The sequence below is a fragment of the Idiotropiscis lumnitzeri genome, chromosome 21, assembly GCF_059441095.1.
Source record: "Idiotropiscis lumnitzeri isolate Australia: NSW breed Sydney's pygmy pipehorse chromosome 21, RoL_Ilum_1.0, whole genome shotgun sequence".
NCBI lineage: Eukaryota > Metazoa > Chordata > Actinopteri > Syngnathiformes > Syngnathidae > Idiotropiscis > Idiotropiscis lumnitzeri.
This window is the reverse complement of record NC_142411.1, coordinates 4,292,898-4,316,373: the sequence shown is the minus strand read 5'-3', so window position 1 is coordinate 4,316,373 and position 23,476 is coordinate 4,292,898. Positions and strand designations below refer to the sequence as shown.

Sequence of the window (23,476 nt, the reverse complement as noted above, 5' to 3'; positions counted from 1 at the left end):
ACTTGACTGGAAATATACAAACTTAAATAGTGTTCAACAACATAAAAGAATGTCTGCTGCGCTAAGAAAAGTAAGACATTCCTCAGGACACTGTTTTCTAGCGCTAAATATAAAAAAATCAGTTCCATGTACTAGTACATTCCATCTTCACAAGTATAATGTCTAGCTTACTAGTCCAATTTTTCCCCGCTACTGTAAATATCTGCGCACTTGAAGACAAAATTACTTGTGGGCATGTTTGTGCTACTTGGAGGCTAGTAGTGTCAAAACCATTGCTACTAGTTAGCACATTATTGGTAAGGTTTAAGGGCATACTAGTAGGCCTTTCGCTGTGGAAAAGGGTAACTTGGAAGACGGTCATTTTAGAGAAAAAAAATAGTCTTACCAATGAGAGTGTGTACTAGTTCAAGAATTCCCAAATAAATGCACATTTGGCACTATGTACTGGAAGAATGTTACTAGTAAGACTGAATTTTCTACCTAGTGAGGAAAAAGCGTACAAGTACATGGCCTGGTCAAGGATATCAAATGCTTGGATTTGTTCACCAGGCTAAAAGAAAAAAAAAAAAGCAACAATACAACAGATAGGGGGTGCTGTGCTCGCACTTTGCGACAATATAGCAGCAAGTTACTCTTTTGCACCCTTTCTGCGTGCAAAATGATCAGTTGCCTTGACAGCCATTTTGAAGAAGGGGGGGGGGGCAAACACTAACCACCCCCTCGGAAAAAAAAAAGGCACCTTTGACGACTAACGGCCACTTCTGTAACATTCGCTTGCTCCCTTTTTCGTCCCACGACATTAAAAAAAAAAAAAAAGGAATGTGGAGAAAAGAGAACAATGGCTACATGGATGAGCAAACGTGTGCTCGGCGACTTGGTCGCAAACCATTTGTACGTCCATTGGTGGAATATTTACACACAGCAGTTTGTTGCCAAGCGACAGCGAGCGGTTTTGTCCCTATAGGTACGAGTCCATGGAGGGTGCGTAAGAGAAGCCCACGAAAGCCTCGGCCGCCTCTTTGATGCTGGCCGTCACCAGAGCGCTGTCGGGGGAGCAGCCGATGGAGTTGGGAACCGGCTCGTCCGTGAACTCGGGGTCAAAGTGCCGCAGGTCGTTGGGGCCCGTCTGGAAGAGAGAACACAACCCCGAGGATTAGTCGCTCGCTCGCCAGGAACAAAATTGTCAACATCCAGATGAGGTGAAGTTGTTTTCCGTGAGTAATATACCCGGGGAAAAAAAAATTCGCTATTTGCTTATTTTAAAGTCACCCAACATATCATTTATGTCTCCATGCTCAGTAGATTATGTTGGCCTTTCATATACGTTACTAAGAGTAATTCTTTTTTACAGCCACTAGATGGCACCATTGCTATTGAGTTCTGTGCTTCAATTTTACATTTCAGATGACAGCCTCTGTGTGATGCCATGGCAATCTGCTTTCACAATCAGAATTAAAGTTTTAGATTTTAGATTTAGGAAAAAAGCTTCATTTTTATATTTTTGATTCACCCTCATGGAATCCAAATACGGTTCCAACGGTGGGCGTGGTGAGCGCTGAGAAAACAACCTCTGCTTACCACGTTGGGGTTGAAAGGCGGCGTGATCTTCTTGGCGTTGAGCTCGTCCCAGTTGATAGGTGAGAAGAACATGTGGTTCTTAATTTCCATCTGAGACGACAAAAATTCACCATCAGTCAGCAAAAGCCAGCAACGGCAAATCCTCGATGGAGCAAGACGAGCGGAACTCACAAAGTCGTCGGCGCCGCCCAGCCGCTTGGTTCGGTCTTTCTGCAGGAGCCCCTCCAGGAGGTGGCGGGCGGCGTTGGAGATGTTGGGCTTGAGCTGCAGAGGCTTGTTCAAGATGTTGTCGTACATCTCGGCCGTGTTGCGGCTGTAGAAGGGAGGCTGCGAGGTCACGCGGGCAAAAAGGCCGGTTAGCGTCGCGTCGTATGCTAACACGCAAAAAGGGCGGAGGAGGCGAGCCTCACCAAGCCGTAGAGCATCTCGTACAGGACGGCTCCTAAGCACCACCAGTCCACCGTGCGGTCGTACGGTTGCTTGTGGAGAACCTCGGGAGCTAAATACTGGCCCAAGACGAGCAAACGCAAGGTTAGGCAGTGACTACATTCCAGTTGTTCTTAGAAGGTTTGCTAACTTTGACTTTTGAGGCAGTCAAATTGTTGCATGCGACACTTCCGACATGTTTTTGTTTTGTGTTACCTCCGGCGTGCCGCAAAAGGTGGAGGTGGTGCCGTTGGGTTCGATGTTCTCCTTGCAGAGGCCGAAGTCGGTGAGGACGACGTGGCCTTGCGAGTCAAGCAGAATGTTCTCGGGCTTGAGGTCGCGGTAGACGATGTTGAGCGAGTGCAGGTAGCCCAGCGCGCTGGCGATCTCGGCGGCGTAGAAGCGAGCGCGCGGCTCCAGGAAGCAGCGCTCGCGCTGCAGGTGGTAGAACAGCTGCACAACAGCAACAACAACAAAAAAAAATGTCATTATTAGAAATCCTGCAATTTCACACTTTGAAATTTTCGTTTCTCCTCTGCTTGTCCGACAATGGCAGGAAAATTAACAGCTGGACGACGTGCTAATTGTGGAGACGGGCGGCATGTATTCCTTCCTGACTTTCTCTTAAAGACGCAGGCCTGGTGGGAGTTCCTTTGGCGCGTCACGTGACTCACCTCTCCTCCGTTGATGTAGTCGAGGACGAAGTAGAGCTTGTCGGCCGTCTGGAAGGAGTAGTGCAGGCCCACCAGGAAAGGATGCTTGACGTTTTTCAGCAGCACGTTCCTCTCCGACATGATGTGCTTCTCCTGAGCGGCCGCGCACGATGTAAAACGTGAGACGACTACACGCGGGGATACATTGACATCATTTCTGATGAGACGCATCTTACCTCCTTTTTCTTGAGGATGGCCTTCTTCTGCAGCACCTTGACGGCGTAGAAGCGGTCGTCTTGGCGGTGGCGGGCCAGCAGCACTTTGCCGAAGCTGCCCTTGCCGATCACTTTGAGGAAGTGGAAGTCGTTGGGCTTGGCCGACGGGTTGGACGAGGGGCCCAGGTTGATCTGTTGCGTCGGGCTGGGCTGTTTTAAAGCAATGCGGCATGCGTTAGCTACACTGAAGGGGTTCAACCAGCCAAATGACCACCCCCAAAAAAATAACATCTTTTTTTTTTTTAAAAGAAAAACAACACTAAATAAAAACACAGTAGAAACCAATTTAAATACCCTGTAAGGCAAAGAAGTAAGCCGTTTTAGCTTCAAGTGCATTCTGCTGCTTCTGATGTGCGCACTTTGGCCACTTGGGGGCAGTATAATACAGGCAGAGTGCATTTATGGCCATGAAAAAAATTCTACAGCTGACTCAGTAAGGATAATGCGAAGTATTGTAATCTGCTCCTTATCAGACTACATAATGTTGAAAAAAAATATTTGAAACCTTAAAAGCAGTCGCGCAATGAAAAAGCCTGCTTTGCTTGCAAGTGTACCAAATGTTACGGCAAGTAAGAGATAATTGAAGTGTGACGAGACTCACAGGAGGGGAAGGGTTGGTGTTCATCAACTCAGCATCTTGAGGAGGACTCAGGTTCAGGATGGACTGCACCTCCACACTAAAACAAAAGCAATTTTGAAAAAAAAAAAAATCAGCAACTGTTTCTTGATAAAATATTTTGTTTTGATTATAAACAGAATAATTGTGAATAGTTTTATTTTAAACTGTTTTGTATTTGATGACAAAATCAAATTCAAAGGATTCAAATAAACAAATACAAAAAATCAAATTATTTATATTTGCGTTATTTGGATTTTTAATTTTTAAAAAGTTTCTTGACTACACCTCAGGGCTAAAAGAATATGTATTAAATACAAAAACGAGCCAGTATACTTTTGTCCAATATTGTACTTGCATTTTTTCCCGATAACAATAATGCCATTTTTTACTATTGAAATAAATATCCCTCCTATTGTGTAATTATTTGAAGTAGAGGATGTCATGCACCTCTGGACTTATTGCACAAAATACATATAAATATATAATATTTTAGTACATAGTAATGGCAATATAAAAATGTCAAATTTTGAGATGAGAGGCGTACTGACTGTTTGCAGGTGTAAGCGTTGGTGGCGAGCCTTTGAATGAAGTCGTTCAGTCCCATCCTTCGCTGTTTCATGAAAGCTGTAAGAAAAGTCAAAAGTCACGCTTGCATTAATCCGTCGGGCCAACAAAACACCACGCAGCCATCGCGATCCCGCTCCGTACCGCAGACTAAAGCCACGAGCCCTTTGGTCTTGGAATAAGTCATGTCGGGCTGTCCTGTCGCACTTTTGATCGTCATGTTGGCGAGGCCAAAGAAGGAAAGCCGGACAGACAGAAATATGCAACTCTGACAGCTTTCAAGTTTGCCTCTGCTTTTATGACGATGCCAAAGGGAGGCGTTTCCGGGTGGGCGTGGCTCAAAGCGACAAGATCTCCGCTTTGATTGGATGAGTCGGGCCGGGCATGGACCAATCAGAGACGTCAATGCTCTCAAGCGCGTCACTTGCGTCAAATAACAAAAAATTATTGTGTTGCTTTCACGTTCTATTTGCACTTTTTACGCAATAACTCACGTCGGAACTTGAAGCTCGCGTGACGTTGAGAGCACGCCTGGCTGTGAAATGAGTTAGTTCAAGTTTAAGTTCAAATAAATTCCAGATGTGTCCGTTAATGCAACAAGCGCTTCGGTGTTGAAATAAAAAAAATGTAAACAATGTTGCTTGCTTCAAAAAGAAATTATTTTATCTTCGAATGTTAACTTTTGGGTTCTAATTTTGCATCAAATATTAAACAATCTCACAAGCATTTAATAAACTTATGAATCGTGGGTAAAGGATGACTTCGTTACATATCAGTGCAGATTCGGTTCGATTTACCCCCTCTTTCCAACTTTGCTCAACCTGTAACTAAAGTGATCATTTTATGCTTTGTTGTCGTTTAAGAGCGATTGTTACGTTTTTGGGGTATGATTGTGACGCGGGTGGTTAGCGTTGCCGACAATATTCGTAAAAGGTATGAAGCGTGAGCAAATTGAGAATTCATTTTAATTATAAGTGACGAAAAGACGCAGGTTGACAGAAAAAGAAAAGTGAGAGACTGAACAGGAGAGAGAAGGGAGGGGGGTCGGATGCAAAAAAAAAAAAAACGCCCGCTAGTGGAAAAGTACAGAGCGAAGGGAAACACACTTGGGGGGCCTGAACATACACAAGTTGAACGCAACAAAAAAACCCTGCACAGATTATTATGTAAAACAGCTTTAGTTTTATCTCGAGTGGACCCACTGACAGACATAATCAGGAAAGCCACGTCCACTTTTCCAAACAGTAAATGTGACAATTCGGAACAACAGAGAAAAAACAGACAAATGAGCCATTGAGAGCGTATATCCACTAAAGTGCTTTAAAGGGGATTAAGTTGACAAAGTAGAACGGAAGCAAAACAAATTTTGCATTAACATCCCACAAGGACTTTTTTTGAGAGGGAGGCATTTTAAATGCTACATTTTGTATATGAATAATGGGGGATGTAGCAAGTGAGTTTTCCCCAAAGTAGGTTATTGCTTTGCTCTTACGTAATAACACCCCCCCTCCGACACATACCTACGTATATACATCCTCCCTAAGTTAATTATTGGCTCTCTTTTTTTTCCCCTCGGTTGTTTGAAGCAAGACGTCGCTGCGGGTGTTGCGTTCAAACGCGGCTGGCTCGTACTCACACGTCCAAGCGGTCGTCGTGTCTTTCATGGAGACGTGACGGTGTCGTGGGCTGCCAGTCAAGGTGGGCTCCGGGTGGAAAGCACACTGGCGCGCATTACTTAGCCAGGAGGATTTTCATCTGACAGCTTTTGGGGCTTTCTCGCTCCTCCTCGCTCCTTTTCTCGTCTCGAAGGCGGAGCTGAGAAGTGCGGCGTTCAGGCACCCTCAAAATGTCGGAATTTAGAGAAGCGGCGTAAGTTCCCACGCAAATTTTGGGAAGACGAAAGTTTAAAACTCCACTTTGACACTAACTGTAAGTTTAAAAGAGTGTAACCCTACTTTTTCAAATTTGAACCTTGAGTTAAAAATTGTATTTGGAAATCCTAACCTTAGTTTGAGACCATACTTTAAAACCCTAACAATAGTCTAAAACCCTACTTTGAAACCAATGGTCAGGGCCGAACCCTAATTCAACCCCCCTTTTTTTTTTTTTAAACCCCAAATCTATCTTAAAACTCTTTTTTGAAACTCTAAACCTAATTCAAAACGCTACCTTGAAAGCCTAACCCTAGTTCAAAAGCTTAATTTAAAACCCTAACTATCTTAAAACCCTACTTTGAAACCCTAAGCCTAATTCAAAACCCCTATTTGAAACCCTAGCCCTAGTTGCATAAGTGGAGGTGTCAGAATTTCACTTGTAAATGTGGGTCAGCGCTTGTGCCTTGTCCAGCGCTTTTTGTCCTCCAGTTTGTCTCCAATATAAAAAATATCCGCATTCAAAGTGTGCCAGTTTTCCCATTGTGAAATTTCGAGCCTCCTCGCAAGCGACGCCGTCGGTCACGCCTCCTTGCGCAAACAGCCGCCCGGCCGTGCTAATAAAGAGAGAGCGAGCAAGCGAGCCGGATTGCAAAAGAACAGAGCCGGTTTGTTAAGACGAGAGTCCCATTGAACAACGCGTCATTGTGGCAACGCTGACTGAGTGCCTTGTTGTGCCTCACAAAGGCTGCGAGCGAGCGAGAGGCGGTCACTCATCGATGCGCAGTGCTGCAAAAACAAGAACCCGATTGCGATTTAATGGGGTCCCATGTCACATGGCCCTAGGTCAAAGGTTGAATGAGTTGTCACAAGTTGGGAAGGGAGCTTTTTTAAAAATTTTATTTTTGGGCAGAACATCATCCACCTGTGTGGACCTGCCCTAAAGGTCTAAACAAACACGCACGCCCACGCCAGACGGCTGCACAATCGGCGACGTGACAATGAGCAACAGACGCGCCCACTTGGATGTCTCAACATGTTTTTCACCTTGATGCCAACCAACTTATGCCACGCACGTCAATTCAGCTCATAATCGAAAACAAAAAAACGAGAACGCTTGCAAGGAGCTGCTTTTGACCACAACTCACGCCAAGATGCTCACACACTGACTCACCAGCCAGATAGAATTCCGCCTTGTGTCCTTTAAAGGCACGCATCCAAAACACAAATACTACAGTATGTACGGTTTATACACTTTACAAAGCCAGTTTCTTTGCTGACATTCGGCTAGAGATTCGTGGCTTTCCATTTCATTTCAATTGATTTTTTTTTTCAGATATTTGATTTGGTCTTTTCAAAGCTTTGGTGGCTTTCACGAATTTCAACTTTTAGCTCACCGTTTAACAACGTCACGTCTTCAGGCGAGCCTTAGGAGACCAATTTGACGAGGGTCACAGATGGCGTCCGAGCTACTTTATTTTGCTACGCACACGCACACACACAGTCCACTTGGGTCCAAATAAAAGCCGTGTGTGTGTGTGTGTGCGTGCGTGTGAATAGAGCGGTCTTTTTACGTAACAATTCCAGCCTCATTCACATTCATCACCCGACAGCTCGGATCAAACAGCGTCCGCAGTAACGGTGTTTACACTCCAGCGCTAATATCCGCCGACTGGCATCGCCTTGCCGCCCTTCCTGCACTCTCAGGAATCGACCTCCCTGAGTGTGTGAGTCACACAGGCCTGGCATCCCGAATATTGCCACTAGTGGCTTACATAATGTGCACACACACGAAAACATATAATCACCAAGCACACTTGAGGAAAACACGGGGAGTGGATCTGTTGAACGCGTTTGGATGAAATGGCGGGGGTGGGGGGGGGGGCATGTGTAGACTATAATGTGCTATAAGCACGTCTCATTTAAAGGGAAAGAAAGAAGTCGATTTGATGTTAACACTCTCACAGCGGCGCAGCCCTCCCTTTTGGAGGTCCACCAGGCAGCACTCATCAGACAAATTACAGACAGAGTCTAACCCGCGTCAAAAGTCAAAAGTGTCTGACTCGCGGCCCGGGGGCCATATCCGGCCTGACACATTCTTTTTTGGGGCCCACCAAAGCAATTCACGCAAGTCTACTTGCGTAATCGTTCCAAAAAATCAGGATCAACATTTGTAATCGTCATGTATCAAATAATAACATGGACAAGTTGCAAGAATTTTTGTTACCCTTATTACAGTAACTTAAACAATAATTGAACAAACTATAAGCCTTGACTGTTGATTTAAAAACTGCAACAAACAATGACGACATGGCAGCTCGCCACAAAAAAATTGTTGGGCTCGTTTTAGTCAAAAAAAAAAAAAAAAAAAAAGAGGAAGAGTCCATTAACGTCCCTATTTGCACATGTCCGCCAAAAAGGAAAATGTTCAAAGCTCCTTTCTCAGGAAATACTCACTCGCACTTCACAGGGTTGTTGAGTTGAACACAATCTAAACGCTGCACAAATATCACAGCGAAAACGCTGTAGTGCAAAGCGCAACGCAGGAAAGAAAGGAGAGCCGCTGTGAGTGTGTGTGGCCAGAAGCCGACGTTGGACGGTGAACAACATCAAAAGGTCAGCAGGTCAGCGGCGGACATCGTTGCTGCCACTGTGCCGTGAAAATATGCAACCAGACAAAAAATGGAAAATGGAAAAAAAAAACAACACTAATTTTGGTTTAAGAAGCGCATTAATTACATCGACAGTTGGAGCCAAATAAGAACGGGATGAGGAAAGGAAAGTCGTGTCGCATCTTGCTGAATGAGTTGCAAAGCAAACAACAAACGCGAGAGCCAACGTGCACAAATTGAAACGTCCAAGACTGTCAGTTGACTCCAACCGGCAATTAAAAAAAATCAGATTTAAATTAGCAGGTCAATTTAATCCTGATCCAAAAAAAAAAAAAAAAGTTTCACCCAGTGTCACTTCCTGATAATTAAAAATGCCCCCCGGTCAAAGTGACCGTGAAACATTATTGCTGTTCCTGAAAAACGGACGCAACAAGAAAATGAAATTAGATTTTCCGCTAATACTTCCCAATCACGTAAGAATGAGCGTTTCCTAATTTGACATTTCATTTCCTAATAAAATAAACACTCCAGCGTGCTGCCAACAATTCCAACCCAACCAGGAAGTTGCCCAAAAAGTGGAAGGCAAACTTGGACGATGACAAAGCCGCCTTGGCGGCGACGCAACAGCATGAATGGCGAGAAGCAGACAACGGCCGTCTTATTAACAGTTGACTCACCGTTGTCGCCGGGGCAACAGTAGCTGTCTGGCTCCGACTCGTTGTGATAGTAAAGGTCCATGGCCTGCTGGGGAAACATTTGGCATTACTCAATGGAGGACACATGACAGAGAACTTTGGCGACCTCGCCGCTCATCCTCCGTGCCGCTCATTAAAATAAAACCACAAAAAGAAATGAACCAAAAAAATGTGGACGTACAAATGACAAACTAGCTTACAAATGAAGTAACTTACATATAAACGAGGGAACAAACAAATTCATGAAATAGACGACGTAACTCGAGTATAACCTGCGTAAAATTGTGCTTGATCAAGTTCCACTCAAGACCTGTAGGGGGCATCGGTGAGTGAATACACTTTTATCGTGAAAATCCGCGATTTAAAATAAAATAAAAAAAGAATAATGTAATTGCACCGCTACCACATATTTTAAACTCATAAACACTCAAGTTGTTTTAAGAAATTTCTGAATTTGCACCAGGCCGTAACGGCATGAGGTGCTTGTTTTTTTTTTTGTTTTGGAGTCAAACAAACAAAGCCACGCTTATTAAAACATTAGCTGCCTTCGTGTGCTTCCTGCGAGAGGTTACAAAAACATAGTTGGCCAAAGTGGCTTTCACGTGAGACCTTGCTCAACTAGTTCTGGGTCACACATTCTTGGCTCTTCACCAATACGAAGGCCCCTTTGTGAAAAAAAAAAAACGCCGCACCCTAAATCAGCACTTGGCAAAAGACACAGACGCCTTGCTGCCCCACTTTTCCCTGTTACCTGATGTGCCTTAATGAAGCTGCGTTGCTGGGGCGACGCTGCCTTAAATCACTAGCCGGAGACCCCCCACTGAACCTCACCCCCGCCCCCTGCATGCTGCCATGTAATTTGATGAGCACGACATCTGTTTCTGAGAGTGTTTCTTTGGCGCGGCGCTTAATTCCTTATATTCGGAGAAGGTGAGTCACCGCAACCGCAAACTGACACGTTCACCTTTTAATGTGCTAAATACTTGAGACGTCAGAAAGGGAATAGGACGAGGTGGAGTACTGGCCTGCGTGCGCTGTCGCGGCTGCCAGGCGTCATCCAGCACGTAGCCGACGTAGGGCCCGCTGCACACGGCGCACTCCAGCATGACAGGGCTGGCTGCAAAAGGGGGCGGGGACTGAACGCCGGACCCCCATGACCGGCAACAGCCCGTGTGGGTGTCGGGCACGTCGCCACCGCCCTTCGCCTTGCCGTGGGGGCGCGACAACATCTTCCACTTCCTCACCTAAAAAAAAAAAAAAAAAATGACATCCATGTTGGCGTCGTCACATGAATACACACAGATTTTTAATTTTATAATTTTGTTTTCTCTGCTGACATGAAGGTAAATAGCATTCATACCAAAAATAGCACTCAATAATAATTCACATGTTTAACATTTCTGATTCATGATTCATTCATTGTGGATCTTAATGGTGTTCGCAACATGGCCACCGGGGGCAGTATAATAATCACTGTAAGCGATTCAATGAGATGCAGTCATTGTTTTTTCACAGAGGATAAAGAATACATGTCCTCTTCGCTATAGTTTGGACAGATCTGCTTCGGACACGCACCCAAATTGCTAACGTGATGTGTTTGCGGTCAATGTGAGGGAAGCGAAAAAGCCAAAAGCTGGAAGCAGCAGTGACCCAGAATGGCGCTTACATAAGCGCCTCAAATGGCGTCCTTGGCAGCCAGAGGATCTGCGCTCGGATTTGAACGAGCTTTATCAAGGCCGCTATCAGCAGGGGCTTCATGTTAACACAAGCGCTTTGCTGTTCAGCTTACAAATGGCGGAGCGGCTCTAGGCCACAAGCCACGCCCACACGCTCATGTCACGCACAAGGCCACGCCCCTAAAGGACACACATCAACACGCAAATACTCCAGTATGTACGTAACAATCATTCAATTGGATGAATCCATTTATTGTTGTATATTCTCTTTGAAATTAAATTAAGGGTGATCAGCCCGGCTCGGATGTTTTGGTTTATTTTCTGCACATTTTCACTCAAGCTCGAAAATTTGAATGGAATTGCTCTGCAAGTTGTGCAAAAAAAAAAATAATGAAAGACAGAACAGTTGAAAAGTTTCGAGAAGGTCAAATTATGCAAACAAACATTTTGTGAGGAGCGAATGTGCAGAATGTGAAGTACGGCGGCTCTCAGTTGCGCTGACACGCACGCCGCTTTGATCAGAAACATCTTTGCTTCTTTGGCGCTTTATAGCCTCGGGCACAACATGTTTTTCACTACAAGAGTGTAAGATACACTGCGCGTGTACACACACACACACGAGATACAATGTGTGCAGCATAAACATAACACACATATGAAGGCCATCTCCACACCGGGCTTCCTCTTCACCTCTTTGATATGCTTTATGTATGTTCAACGACCCCTTCGAGATAACATGGTTATCTCATGTTTGTCGTGTCTGTGAAATGTGCGTTTACAACGGCTCTTACGTTCTTTGATGTAGTAAATTCTTATATTAATTCATGAATTTCAATTAATAATTTTTTTTTCAAGTTCGGCGGGCCGGATTAAAACGTTTAACGGGCCGCATGTGGCCCCCGGGCCGTATTTTGCCCACGGCTGCTTTAGCCGATAATGTGTAAAAGTAATACCCACACGTCTGGACTGACCAATAGTAAAATACGAAATGTGACTTATGAGGTTTTGGCTCGTATACTGCTGGGCACGAAATTGATTTGATCACAGTCTCGACGTGTTTGAAATCTTGCTCGACTCGGCCTTTGGCGTCCCGTTTGCTACCCGTGGAATCTCGCAACGTGTCGTCGTCTCCTCCTATTGTTCAAGTGTATAAACAGAGGTGAGCTCTTCGTGACACAGATCCTATTTACCCTCGGTGGGGAAGCTTAGCGTGACGTCTCGCTTGCCCTAGTGTCGCCATGGCAACCAAGTTGAGCGCAGAGTTGGCAAAAGTACTCACGTCTTACAGACCGTGTCAAGTGAATAATGATGTTCGTTTACGAACACAAGTTTGAAGAGAATTGCTGAAAACATGCAGCGTTTCCACTTTAGAGTGCCTCGTTGTTGGCCGTGAGTGCACGTATGCCACATGAAGAATGATAAAAAGCGAGAGGGGGGGGGGGGGGGGGGGGGCGTGTTCTCAGGTCAGATTAAAAAAAAAAAAAAAAAGACAAATCCACACAGTTTCCTCACAGTGACCCTGGGAAGACTTGGAATGACTGAAATATGATGACATCTTTGTTTTTATGACCTTTTTCACACAGTCATGGTGAATTTGTGAGGATTCATTATATTTATCTTTTGTATACTTTATCAAATATGGTCTTTTTAAATTAGTATTTTTTTTTAAAGCATCCATGTATAAATTCTAAATACATTTTTTTTCACATTTTAAAATACAAATATGGGTGTTGATTTGCATATTTTTGTTTTTAATATGAAGATAAATAAATAAATAATGAAAAAAAATAATTAATAAATAAATAAACATCCACCATTACCATTTGCCTCTTTCTGTTGGATTATATTTCTGACAATGATTTGGATGAATTTTTTTCTTTTTTTTTTAATAAAACAAAAATAATGATAAAAACACAAAGACAATCATTAGTATCATCTTGTCCAATTAGAATTGTATCCAGAAAGAAAAGGAGAAGGAGACTACGGCGCAAATGGTTTGCCAAGTAACCTGTTGAACAAGCGAGCTTCAGTCAGTGACTGAACAGTTAGCGAGGTCACGAGGTTCACAAGATCATAAATTTCATGTGCTTAGCATCTATTTTTGCTTTCAACAAAGTAGCCTTGTATTTAATTTATGAAGCATAATCAACTCTGTTTATCCATTGAGAGTCGTCGAAAAAAGCTCATTTTGCACCCAAATGTAGGACACACCAAAGTTGCATCAGAGGGAGGAGGAAAAAAAATGATGTGTGACAAGCGAAAGATTAACTCGCCGTCTACGGGAATATGCGGCCGACACGATTACATCACCAAGGAGTGCAAAGGTCAAAGCGGCGGTAAAACATCTCATCAGCTGCTAATAGGTAAGCTTGGCTCGCCGGGGGTACGTGCGAGGAGGTGCGACAGCGAGGCTTGAAATGGAATCGCTCGACCGTCCGCGTCGGGGACGCGGTGAGGCGAGGGCGAAGGATTTGTCATCGGTCGTCATCCTCACGATTCCATCAGCACGAGAGAAGCTCGCTGTTGGTCATATTGCAATTTTGAAATTATGCAATTGCTTGCTTTGCTGCCATTTAGCAAGGCATCCAACCCCCAGATGCTTATCTTTCACCATCCTATTCATACAGACCAGGACAGGACAAGGCTGAAATGTTTTGATGATACAGACGATTGAGAGATTCCATTAAAAAAATAAATCCATAAAAACTTTTTTTTTTGGGGGGGGTAAAATGATTTGAATGGCCAATCAGAGTGCGGGCGCCAGTCGCATAAGTGAATTGAAGTGTGAGTGTGTTTTTGTGAGTGTGCGTGCTTATCAGTAGGATTGATGCTTTCGATTGTGGCTGGCTTCACTTTGACCCGCTGCTCCAATAAAAACGCGCACTCAGCTTTTCTCGTCTCTTTTTATCGCCGCAGCTCCTCCTCCTTCTTCTTCCCATTTCCTTTCCTCTTTTATATCCTCCACTTGCTGTCATTGTTTACTCCGTGACCTTTATTTATTTGATTTTATTTTTTTCTTCCAGTTCTTCAATCAACCCACCCACTTTTGCCCCCCCCCCCTATCATAAAAGGCAGCATGCTGGTTTTCTCGGCGTCATAAAATGTGAGTCACATTTGGCCTGGCCTCTGACAGCCTCATCAGGTCGGGTGAGGGGTCAAGGCCAGTGAGCCGCTGACGAGGGTTTTAATGGCGATGATACGCCACGGCGCTGGAGACAGACGGTCACGGTTTCAAACGATGTGTCCTTCACAATGGCAAACAGGTCAAGCTGCGACCTCCGCCAAGGCCACCTCTCGGGCGTACGTTCACGTCCCAAAAAACAAGAAACAAGACTAACTATTGAGCGATATTAATTTATTGTATGAATTAATTTTTTTTTGGTGACCAATATTGTACCTCATTTTATTTGTTAGACACTTTTTGGGGGTTGTTTGTGTGTCATTATCTTGGCACATTCCTGATATGTGCTTGTTCACACGAGTACACTTTTAGTCAATTATTTGACTAAAATAAACATCCATGTGACCTACATTCAAAATGACTCAGCATATTAACATGAACATCTAAGGTAGTCTCTGTCCACATGCTAATTAATTTTCAGATGCATCTCTCTGTCAGGTGTGAACTTTGCATTTCGTCCTTTTCTGGCGCGTTGACGCACTCACCTTGCAGCTTTTGCTCTTGTCGAAACTTTCCGACGGCTCGGAGGACGCCTCGGGACGGTAGCGTTGGGAAGTGCAGCCGTGGTAAGGCGTTCCGGCGTAGTGGCGGCAGCAGTATGGCGAGCGGGATGACACCGAGTGGGGGTAGCGCAACTCCTCGGCTGGCGGGCATTTGGCGCACGGGTACAGCAGACATTTGCCCTGCGCTTTGTCCACGCTCACTTTGGGATTACGCATCCATCGACGCACCTTGATGGGCAAACGCACAAAATATAGCGCAAGAATATAGATGTATATATTGTCGTTTTAGGCGGGGGGAAATTATCAAAATGGAACAGGAACAGGGAAAAAAAGAAATCTTATGAAAATGTGTAATGAGATTTATTTTTCCGACGAAACTTGGAAAGAAAATGTAAAAACACAAGAATAAAGGTGGAACGTAATGAGAAGAATAATCACAATTTTATTCGTGCATAAAAACTGTTAGAACAAGTATTTTTTTTTTTTAAAAAAAAAGAAGAAAATTGGAATTTAATAAGAAAAAATCTAAAGAATAATAATAATAATATATATATTTTTTTTGGCGTGTTCGTCTGATGCTACGGCACAAAATACTCGAGTCCATCCAACAGTAGGGAAGCGGTTTCTAAACCGATGATGTCATTGTTGGTTGATTTATTCAGCCAACAGACACTTGTGGTGCGCAGTAAAACACAGATGGGGCACGGGGGGAGGGGGTGGGGGGTCTCGTCCTCAGCAGTGACATCATCTTTGTGGTGCGTGCGTGCGTGCGTGTGTGTGTGTGTGTCACCCCAACTCACCTTCCTCTTGACAAACTGAAAGGCCGAGCACTTCTTGAAGGAGAACGCCGCCTTCTCTCCTCCTCCTCCGTTCACCAGCTTCATGGCCAACACTGGCGCCCCGCTTGCCTCCGTAGATCCCAGGGTGACGGACGTTGGAGGCGGGGACGGTGGTGGGGGAGCTGAAGGGCGTGCTGGTGGGAAGCAAAAGAAAAGGCGGAGCGGATGACAGGAGGCAGGATGCGAAGGAGCGATGAGGAGAAGGACCAAAATGTGAGCGAGTGAGAGAGCGAGGGAGGCGCGACGGCGTTGTCGTAAGTGCATCTTAAAATGTTTCACAGGAAGATCTGTATTCAAGTTTACGCATCGTTTATCGACTCAAGAGCCGGCTGATTTGGGTCGGCCAGTTTAAGAAGCCTGAAAAGTTCGATTTTTGCTTTTTTTTTTTATTTTTTTTAGTCATCAGCAGTAGAACATTTTTTATTAAAAAAAAACAAAAAAACAAACAAAACAAAAACATTTGTGGCCAAAAAGCAGAGAAAGGTTTATTTTGTGATGACGTCAAGAAGAATAATGACTTTCAAGTCATTTTATTCCTCACCTCAAACGAGGAAAATTTCTTGACAGATTTATTTAGCTTCAATTTTTATTTTGCAATCAATTTAAATGGAATCATTATTTCAATAAAATTATTTTCTAAATTATAACTCATTCACTCCCATTGATTTTTTTTCAAGTGACATCCAAGCGTATACGTCAACATTTTCAATGTGTGGCCGTGGAAAAATGTCTCGCCCACTTTTTCCCAGTCACGTTTTTGTTGCTTGATAGTTTGAGGTGTCACAAAAGCATCAAAGTCACGTTTCTTGAATTCAACCCACCGCCACAAAAAACTCATTTTCTTTACTTTTTCCCCCAGAAAGCAGCGCTTTTGGGGAAACCAATCCATGCTCTACCAAACAATAAAAAACTCGTTTAATTTAACGAGAGTCTTCTCAATCTTTTGGACACAATATTCTCTGTTAAGACACGTCAAAATGCTAAAAAACTCCGCTTCCAAAACGTCAGGCAGGAACAAGTTGAAGTAGCACCTTGGCAATCGCCTGAATGCTCGCAGTAGTGACAATACAAGCAAGCCCAGATTACGTAATGGAGTTCTGTGGACCAGCCAGGACACCTCACAGCATCCCCTTATGGTAATGAGGCTGCAGCTAAGACGACCGACGCGATCTCACCTCCCTTGAAAAGCAACAAGAGCGAAGAACGATCCCTCAAAGTAATTTCTTACCTTGATTCAAACGGGGTTGCAGCTGAGATGCGTTGACATCCGAGGGGTTGCGTCTCAGTTACAGGTGCCTTTCCTTAAGCGAGCCAGACGGAGCTGAGGCGGTTCGGAATTCGGTGCGGCATTTTCTGTGCAGAGTGGACACAAACAAAGTGCGAGCGCATGATGACGGCGAGCGCGTCCTGCTGCAGTCCGCGCCACTTTATCAATGGAGGCGCTCCGCAGTGACGCCTGTTTCTTGCTCTCTCTCTCTCTCATCAGCACCTTGATCCCCCCCCCCCCTCCTCCTCACTTTCATTATCCTGCCCCCGCCCCCCCCTCTCTCCAACTTGCCTCAGTCTTCATTTCTCTCAATGGAAGCTCCGGTGCGTTTAATATCCATCCCTATCCACATACTCTCGGTATTTGCCCTTGACTCACAACCTGGAGCGGCCGGCCAGCCTCCATTTGCAATTACCCTCAAATGTCCGTACTTAAACCCGTCATAAAGCGCAACGGCGGTGTAGCTCCCCCTTGGTCAGGGATGGGCACTAAATTGCGCATATCATCTCCTGCGAATGACAAATTTCGGTTATTTAATTAGTGGATTTTGATTGAGAAGTTATTAGAAGTATGAAAAGTAACCAGGGGGAAAAAAATTAAAAATATTTAAAAAAAACGCAAATAGACCGGTGATCGGTAAAAACAAAATAAATAGCGCATACGTGACTTGATGAAGATCAAGTGAAGTCTCTTAAATTGTAGCCAACTCATCAGCTCATAATTAATCGTAAGTGCTTTCCAATAACGCAAAGCCACAAGCATAGTTGTAATCGAGCCGAGTCATGACACAGCAGGTTTGCCTTCCCTCGAAGAAAGAGGAAGAAGCTTCTCTCCTCAGCTGTGGGAACAATGACTCGGCACTATTCTGTGTAATCACGGCCAATCGGAGGCCCAATCACACCTCTGACTCAGAGCAGGGGATGAATGGGCACTCGATTTAACGCAAGATGAGGAATGTGAAAAAACTAACACTTATTTTCACAATTTGCCCACTAAGATGTGGATTTTGGCCTCTTTTAGTGCCACTTCACCAACAATCTTCTTGGGCTAAACAGTCAGCATGCTGACAATGGAAAAAAAAAAAAAAAAAAAAAAAAAGCCACTTTAGCTGTTAGCATTCATGTTAGCGCCATTGATTGAGTGCTTTGAGAGGAGCGGAATCGTGCTCTCTTGCCGGAGCTGAAAGCACATCTCAAATATAACCGACGGCATCAATTATTCTGTGATCTGGAGCCAAAAGACACGCCGCTGCGCCTCAGAATTCCAAATGAACGAGGCATAAATAATTCATGGGACTGTTTCTTAAACGCTTCGCGGCGCTGCTGATAAATCTCTTCCTATCCAGGTGCAGTCAAAGTATCATAAGCGTCCAGTCCTTTCGAAACAAACCTCGGAGCGCTACTTAAACACACGTCCCAGTACCGCTGGTAATTGTTACGCAATCTGCAAAAGGAGAGGTGGAGGGGGGGCGTTGGAGGCGTTTGAGAACTTTTAATCAAAAAGCCAAGAGGGGCTCTTTTAAAGCAGCGGTGTGATGGTCAGGCCGTGATTTACGCTCAGCTAATGAGCTCCACTGGGCTTGTTTTCATCGTAAGCCCGACAAAACCTCAGGAAAAAACTCGCCTCATCTTTCACAGGCTATTATTTTTTTTAATCTCTGGCAAAAACCCTGCAATGCCTGTAAACATAAAAAAAAAAATAATAATTTATATTACAATATTGAACTTTTGCAATTTTGGGTATGCATAATGAGCAAGAAGGCTATTTATTATTGCATGAGCATCAAAGATATTTAAATTATTGACAAATCGTAATAATCTGGAATATATTGTATCAGTTATACTTTCCTTGGTAGATCTGGATAAAATGTTACGATAAAAATCACTCCAATCTGCTTCAGAATTTTAATGCTATTGTGTTGCATGATTATTCTCCATGAAAAATAAAGTTGTTCACTAATAATGATTTGGCAATATGTATTTTTTAAAATTGTAATTGATAAAAAATATAGAATAAATGCAATATTGATGGACACGCCCACTTATAAACACAAAAACTCATTGCTGCAGACACACAACTGGTGACATCACTTGTAGAGTGCTTTTTAAATTCAATAACCTTGCAGGCATCTTTTTTGGCCATTGCGTCATCATACGAGCCCATATCGACAAAATAATTACAGATCTAGAAACCTCTCGTTGTGGCCTTTGATATGAGATATGACTCAAAGTGGTTTGTCGCTCATTTGTTTTTGCCCTGGGAATTACTGAATTTGTTAACCGCCATCAAAACGCATCTGCTGATGGTTTATTGACTGAATATATGTCCCGCGATGTGGATGATAATTTGATGAACATATTCTTTGTGTTTGACTGGAGCAACGGCGGCAGGAACTCTAAAAAAAAAAAAAAAAATCAGCAGAATCAGGCACGTGTGGGATACTGCCAGCTCTAAACACACACACACACACACACACACACACACACACGCACTTCTGCCTCCCACGCATCTCACACACACACACAGCAGGCACGTGTCTTCACATGTGTGCTTGGCGCTCATTAGTTGACGACAGCTCCAGTCAGATGAAGTTTAGCAACAGACGCATTCCCAACAAGACAGACAGAATGTTTGCTCGACACGCCAATTATTGGTCCTCTCACGCTGGATTAATGTTGTTTCCTGCCTGTCCGCCCCCCCCCCCCCAAAAAAAAAAAGAAAAACAAACAAACAGAAAAAAAAAAAAAACAGCCCATCACTCATCTGGCAAAAAAACAACAACAGCATCCTTGTGTTTATTCACGCTGGACAAAAGCTGTCAGTTTGTGTAACTAGGCAAACATGCGCACCTCTGCTCCACTGACTCTCGTGTGGGGAAATTAACGGCTACACATCACCCCCACCCAAAAAAAAAAAGACGAGAGGGAGAGAGAGTTACTATTTCCAGCCTGGAGGGAAGAGTGCGCCGCACGAATATGCGACTGTGCTGCACCAAAATGCTTATTTTATGAGGGAGGCGTGGAGTCAAGAGATTTGGAGGAAAACAAAAAATAACATCGTACGTCTTAGAATCATTTACATCATAACAAAATAAAGATACAGGGTGGAACAAGATCAGTTTCTAGGTTCTTCTCCATTTTTGAATGTGTAACCTATCTTGTTTTAATTATTTCTAACTATGTTTTGGTTTGTTTCTTCTTTTTTTTTTTTACTTTGGACACACTCACGCCGCACAACGAGGCACACTAAAGTGGCCACGCCATACGGCCTATTTAAAGGGAAGATAGATTTTCGTGCTGTCGGCACGACTCGCTACCTAACTGCTAGACAACTCAAGCTTGATTAAAAAAAAATATATAATAAATATAAAAATAAATAAATAAAATAAAAAAATCCAAAACCGCCCAAAAATTGAAATGGTTCAAAATAGTTGAATGCTATAATGCCACAATTGAGTGTGTAACCGCAATTATCTTCTAAAATTTTGCACATTCGCTTATTATTTAGTGAATAATTTACATCAATCGGAAATCCCAATCGGCAACGCGCAGCAGGAAGTTCAAGTTTTACTGATGACACCCCGTGACAAAACACCCCTCGCACCTTTTTAATCAACAAGTTGGAACTCACTTTTACGTTACATGACTTGTTTGGCATTTCCATGATGACTCAACTGTCTCTCCCTTGCACACACTTGGGTCGTTCGACTTTGCAAGTCGAGCGCGGTCGTACGAGCCTGACATGGTCCTTTTCAAGATGGGTTTGGATGATGCGATAAGCGTGCCAGCGCAAAACCTGCTCGCTCAGGATTGTGCAGTCTTTGCTTGTAATCTTTTGACGTCTTTCAAAAACAACGTCACGCCGTCAAGTGGGGAACTTTCGGGCATTTTTTCATTACGTTTCGGTTCAGCAGGTTCATCGCGGGGGCCTTGTCGGCGCTCTAACGCTACTTTTTTATCTTGCACATCACCTTTGTGGCAATCCACAGTTATGACTTTTAAGAAAACAATTGCGTTACGTTAACCGCCACCATACAGCGATCGTATCGAAAGTCAAAAAACTAAACGACGGCTCATATCTCGTATTGTCATCAACGTTGAGCACAAGACGACGCTGACGACTTGATTCTCTCTGCCTTGTGACTTAACTTGTTTGTTTAACGGATCTGACAATGCGATTGGCTGAACAAAGGAAGCAGGCCGACTCAACCGGGTGACATACCTGGCCAGGGTTGGAATGCGGAGACGCCATGTTCTCGTCAAGAAAAACATTGCGCAAGCCAAGAATGCGGGGTGGTGACTTCATCACGCCATGAAGACGGAAGGCTTTTTTTCCTTCTCGGCTGACCTTTTCAGGAGTACGCTCGTTGTTGAATGGCTGATTGACGGGAACGGCTTGGGATTTCATCTTGCGCAAAAAGAAGAAGAGGATGCAGCGTGAAGGGCATTCCATCTTATCTTCTCATCATCTTGTCGGGATGCGCTGATAAATTCTTCAACGGTAGCACTGCCGTTTTGATGCGCCTTTTTTTAATAAAAAAAAAAAAGTCTGAAGCGTTAAAAGCTTTTCTAGATTGGGTGTGCTGTGCAATTCAATTTTCGATTTTATGTCATCGGACTTATACATACATTGAGATCAAGATTTAGATAAAAGTTTGTTAGTGTTTCAAATATATAAAAGGTGTCCATAAACGTGAAAAATGGGGGGAAAAAAAAATATATATATATAAAAATTAAAAAGAAAAAAAACCCAATGGGAATTATTTTTTAATTTTAATTTAATTTTTGTTATTCGGTATAGTGCTTTTCCCCAAAATGACTTTCTTCAGGCTTGTCAAAAGGACTCACAGTTCGAAGTTGCTTGACTGTTTGCAAAAAACATCACCCCCCCGCCTCAAGCATGTACTATAAGTTGAAAAATCAACCTGAGCTGTCAGTCCCATTGTAGCAGCTTGGAGAATCCAGTGTGCGCGGGAACAATGGCAAGTGGAGACTTCAGAGGGCCGAATGTTGGCGATGCCGCGGCGATAAGGAAGTCTGCGAGAGCTGCACTATTTACAGACGAGCCAGCGCACGCGCTTTGCTTTGTCCACCGCGAATGCCAATCATTTCCCTTTTTCTTTGTGGTGCGCAACTCTTTGTTTGGTTTTACCCTTTAAACGGAACATGCAGTGTGAGGGCGGGGGCACTAAACATGCAGTGATGACATATTAACATATGATGAGAATGACATCTATACAGCGGTGCAAGCCATCATGTATGATTTACATGTTGCCAAGCCGACGTAACAACACATAGCTCGTCAACGCACATCCAAAGCACTACTTTTGTCTAATTGTCCACAAGAACGAGCTAAAATGCACCAAGATAACAGTTAGCGCTTGTTACACGTTCTGGGCACTGACCTGCTCGATGTACATTGTCTGGTGGTGGACACCCAAAGCCGACTTTTGTCCTTTATTGTCCACTTCCTGCAGGGCGGGCAGCTGCTTCCTGGCGCCAAGGCGATGAGCAAGCCATCGCCCGCCAGCGTGGGCTGGCGAGACTAAAAGGAGACACAACAAATGAAGAATTGGAGTGAGATGTTCCCAAACAATAGAGGCTAACACTTTTTGGTTAACATATTTCGGGTAGATTTAAAAAGCCGACAAGGATAATTTCTTCTCCCTTAACCCGACGGCACTTCAAATTTCAGCCGGTGTGCGCCGGAAAACTTTTAAGATGAATTTGAATGAGCTTGGTTCATACCGCACACAGCCATATCTCCATTTATAAGAGGGTGTGCACACTTTTACAACTAAATGATCTCTTTTTATTTTTACTTGCCTTCTGAAAACGCAAGTGGTAGAAAAAGTCTGATAATTATTTATCTTGATTTGATTTTTTATTTTTTTTTTTAAATATCACAAAAACTTGACCTTTGAATAGGGGTGTGCAGACTTTTTCTATCCACGCTACCCAGAAATCACTTGTCGCACAATGTACCGTGTTATTTATGGGTCTTCAATAATATTTTAACACTCCCATTATCTTTGTACTGAGGTTTTTACATCTTGTTTTGCTTGTGTGCAAGAATTGTGATGACATCACGGGTGCGACAGAAAAGCCGGCAGAAAGCGCGAGAGGAAGCACATCAAAGTCGGCGCAGGCAGAAAGAGTCGTGGGAGAAAAGCAAAAAAAAAAAGATGAAGAGAGACGGGACATGAAGGGAGTGTGTAGCAAAAAGAGCATTGCTGATGAGCTCCACTTGTGCTCCGCGGGGGAGCTTGGCCTGCTTTCTCTTATAATCCACGTGCACACTCACACACATAATGGGGTGTGTGTGTGTGTGTGTGCATTTGATCAGGATGTGCATTTATTGGTTTTACTTGTTGATATTGATTTAGTCTTAAATAATTACACAAAGAATAATATACATGAACTTTTTAGACAGTTATGCTGGTGTACCAAAAAGGGTCTGTTTTAGGCCCACTGTCTTTTTCGGTTCATTAACACACGACCAAACTCCTTTTGGAACGTAAACATGAAGTATTTGTAACCCAATTCTAAAGAAATACAATTTTAAAGAACAAAAGCACCCTGTTTTGATGATAAGGAATAACTGACATTCTTAAGCAATGACAGCTGTCACCTGACCAGGCTCCGCCTCTTAAAGGCACAAGCATGTACACAGATTAAATAATTTCACTTCATTTTTAGTGTTCAAAAACGTTCTGAG

General features: G+C 43.6%; 1 protein-coding gene and 1 long non-coding RNA gene across 4 annotated transcripts; one reads left to right on the top strand and one right to left on the bottom strand.

Annotated features, from left to right (window-relative positions):
• Positions 1–126: 126 nt before the first annotated feature.
• Positions 127–16,926, bottom strand: sgk1 (serum/glucocorticoid regulated kinase 1). Of its 3 annotated transcripts, XM_088285704.1 has the most exons (14): positions 16,721–16,926; positions 15,454–15,626; positions 14,636–14,881; positions 10,319–10,537; positions 9,276–9,339; positions 4,100–4,175; positions 3,534–3,609; positions 2,894–3,082; positions 2,679–2,810; positions 2,221–2,457; positions 1,989–2,084; positions 1,750–1,905; positions 1,579–1,668; positions 127–1,126 (listed from the first exon to the last, which is right to left on the bottom strand). In XM_088285704.1, exons 2-14 carry the CDS (start codon positions 15,535–15,537, stop codon positions 959–961), a joined length of 1,833 nt encoding a protein of 610 aa, XP_088141830.1. In that variant the 5' UTR covers positions 15,538–15,626; positions 16,721–16,926; the 3' UTR covers positions 127–958. The 3 variants fall into 3 exon arrangements, with proteins under 3 accessions (XP_088141830.1, XP_088141832.1, XP_088141831.1); XM_088285706.1 differs by lacking the exons at positions 9,276–9,339; positions 10,319–10,537; positions 14,636–14,881; positions 15,454–15,626; positions 16,721–16,926 and adding an exon at positions 5,752–6,111; XM_088285705.1 differs by lacking the exons at positions 9,276–9,339; positions 10,319–10,537; positions 14,636–14,881; positions 15,454–15,626; positions 16,721–16,926 and adding an exon at positions 4,260–5,660.
• A 4,055-nt stretch (positions 16,927–20,981) lies between these two features.
• On the top strand, positions 20,982–23,326 carry LOC148316588 (uncharacterized). Its single transcript, XR_015840122.1, has 3 exons — positions 20,982–21,259; positions 22,236–22,335; positions 22,832–23,326. It is a non-coding gene; the product is annotated as an uncharacterized LOC148316588 (long non-coding RNA).
• The last annotated feature ends 150 nt before the right edge of the window (positions 23,327–23,476 follow it).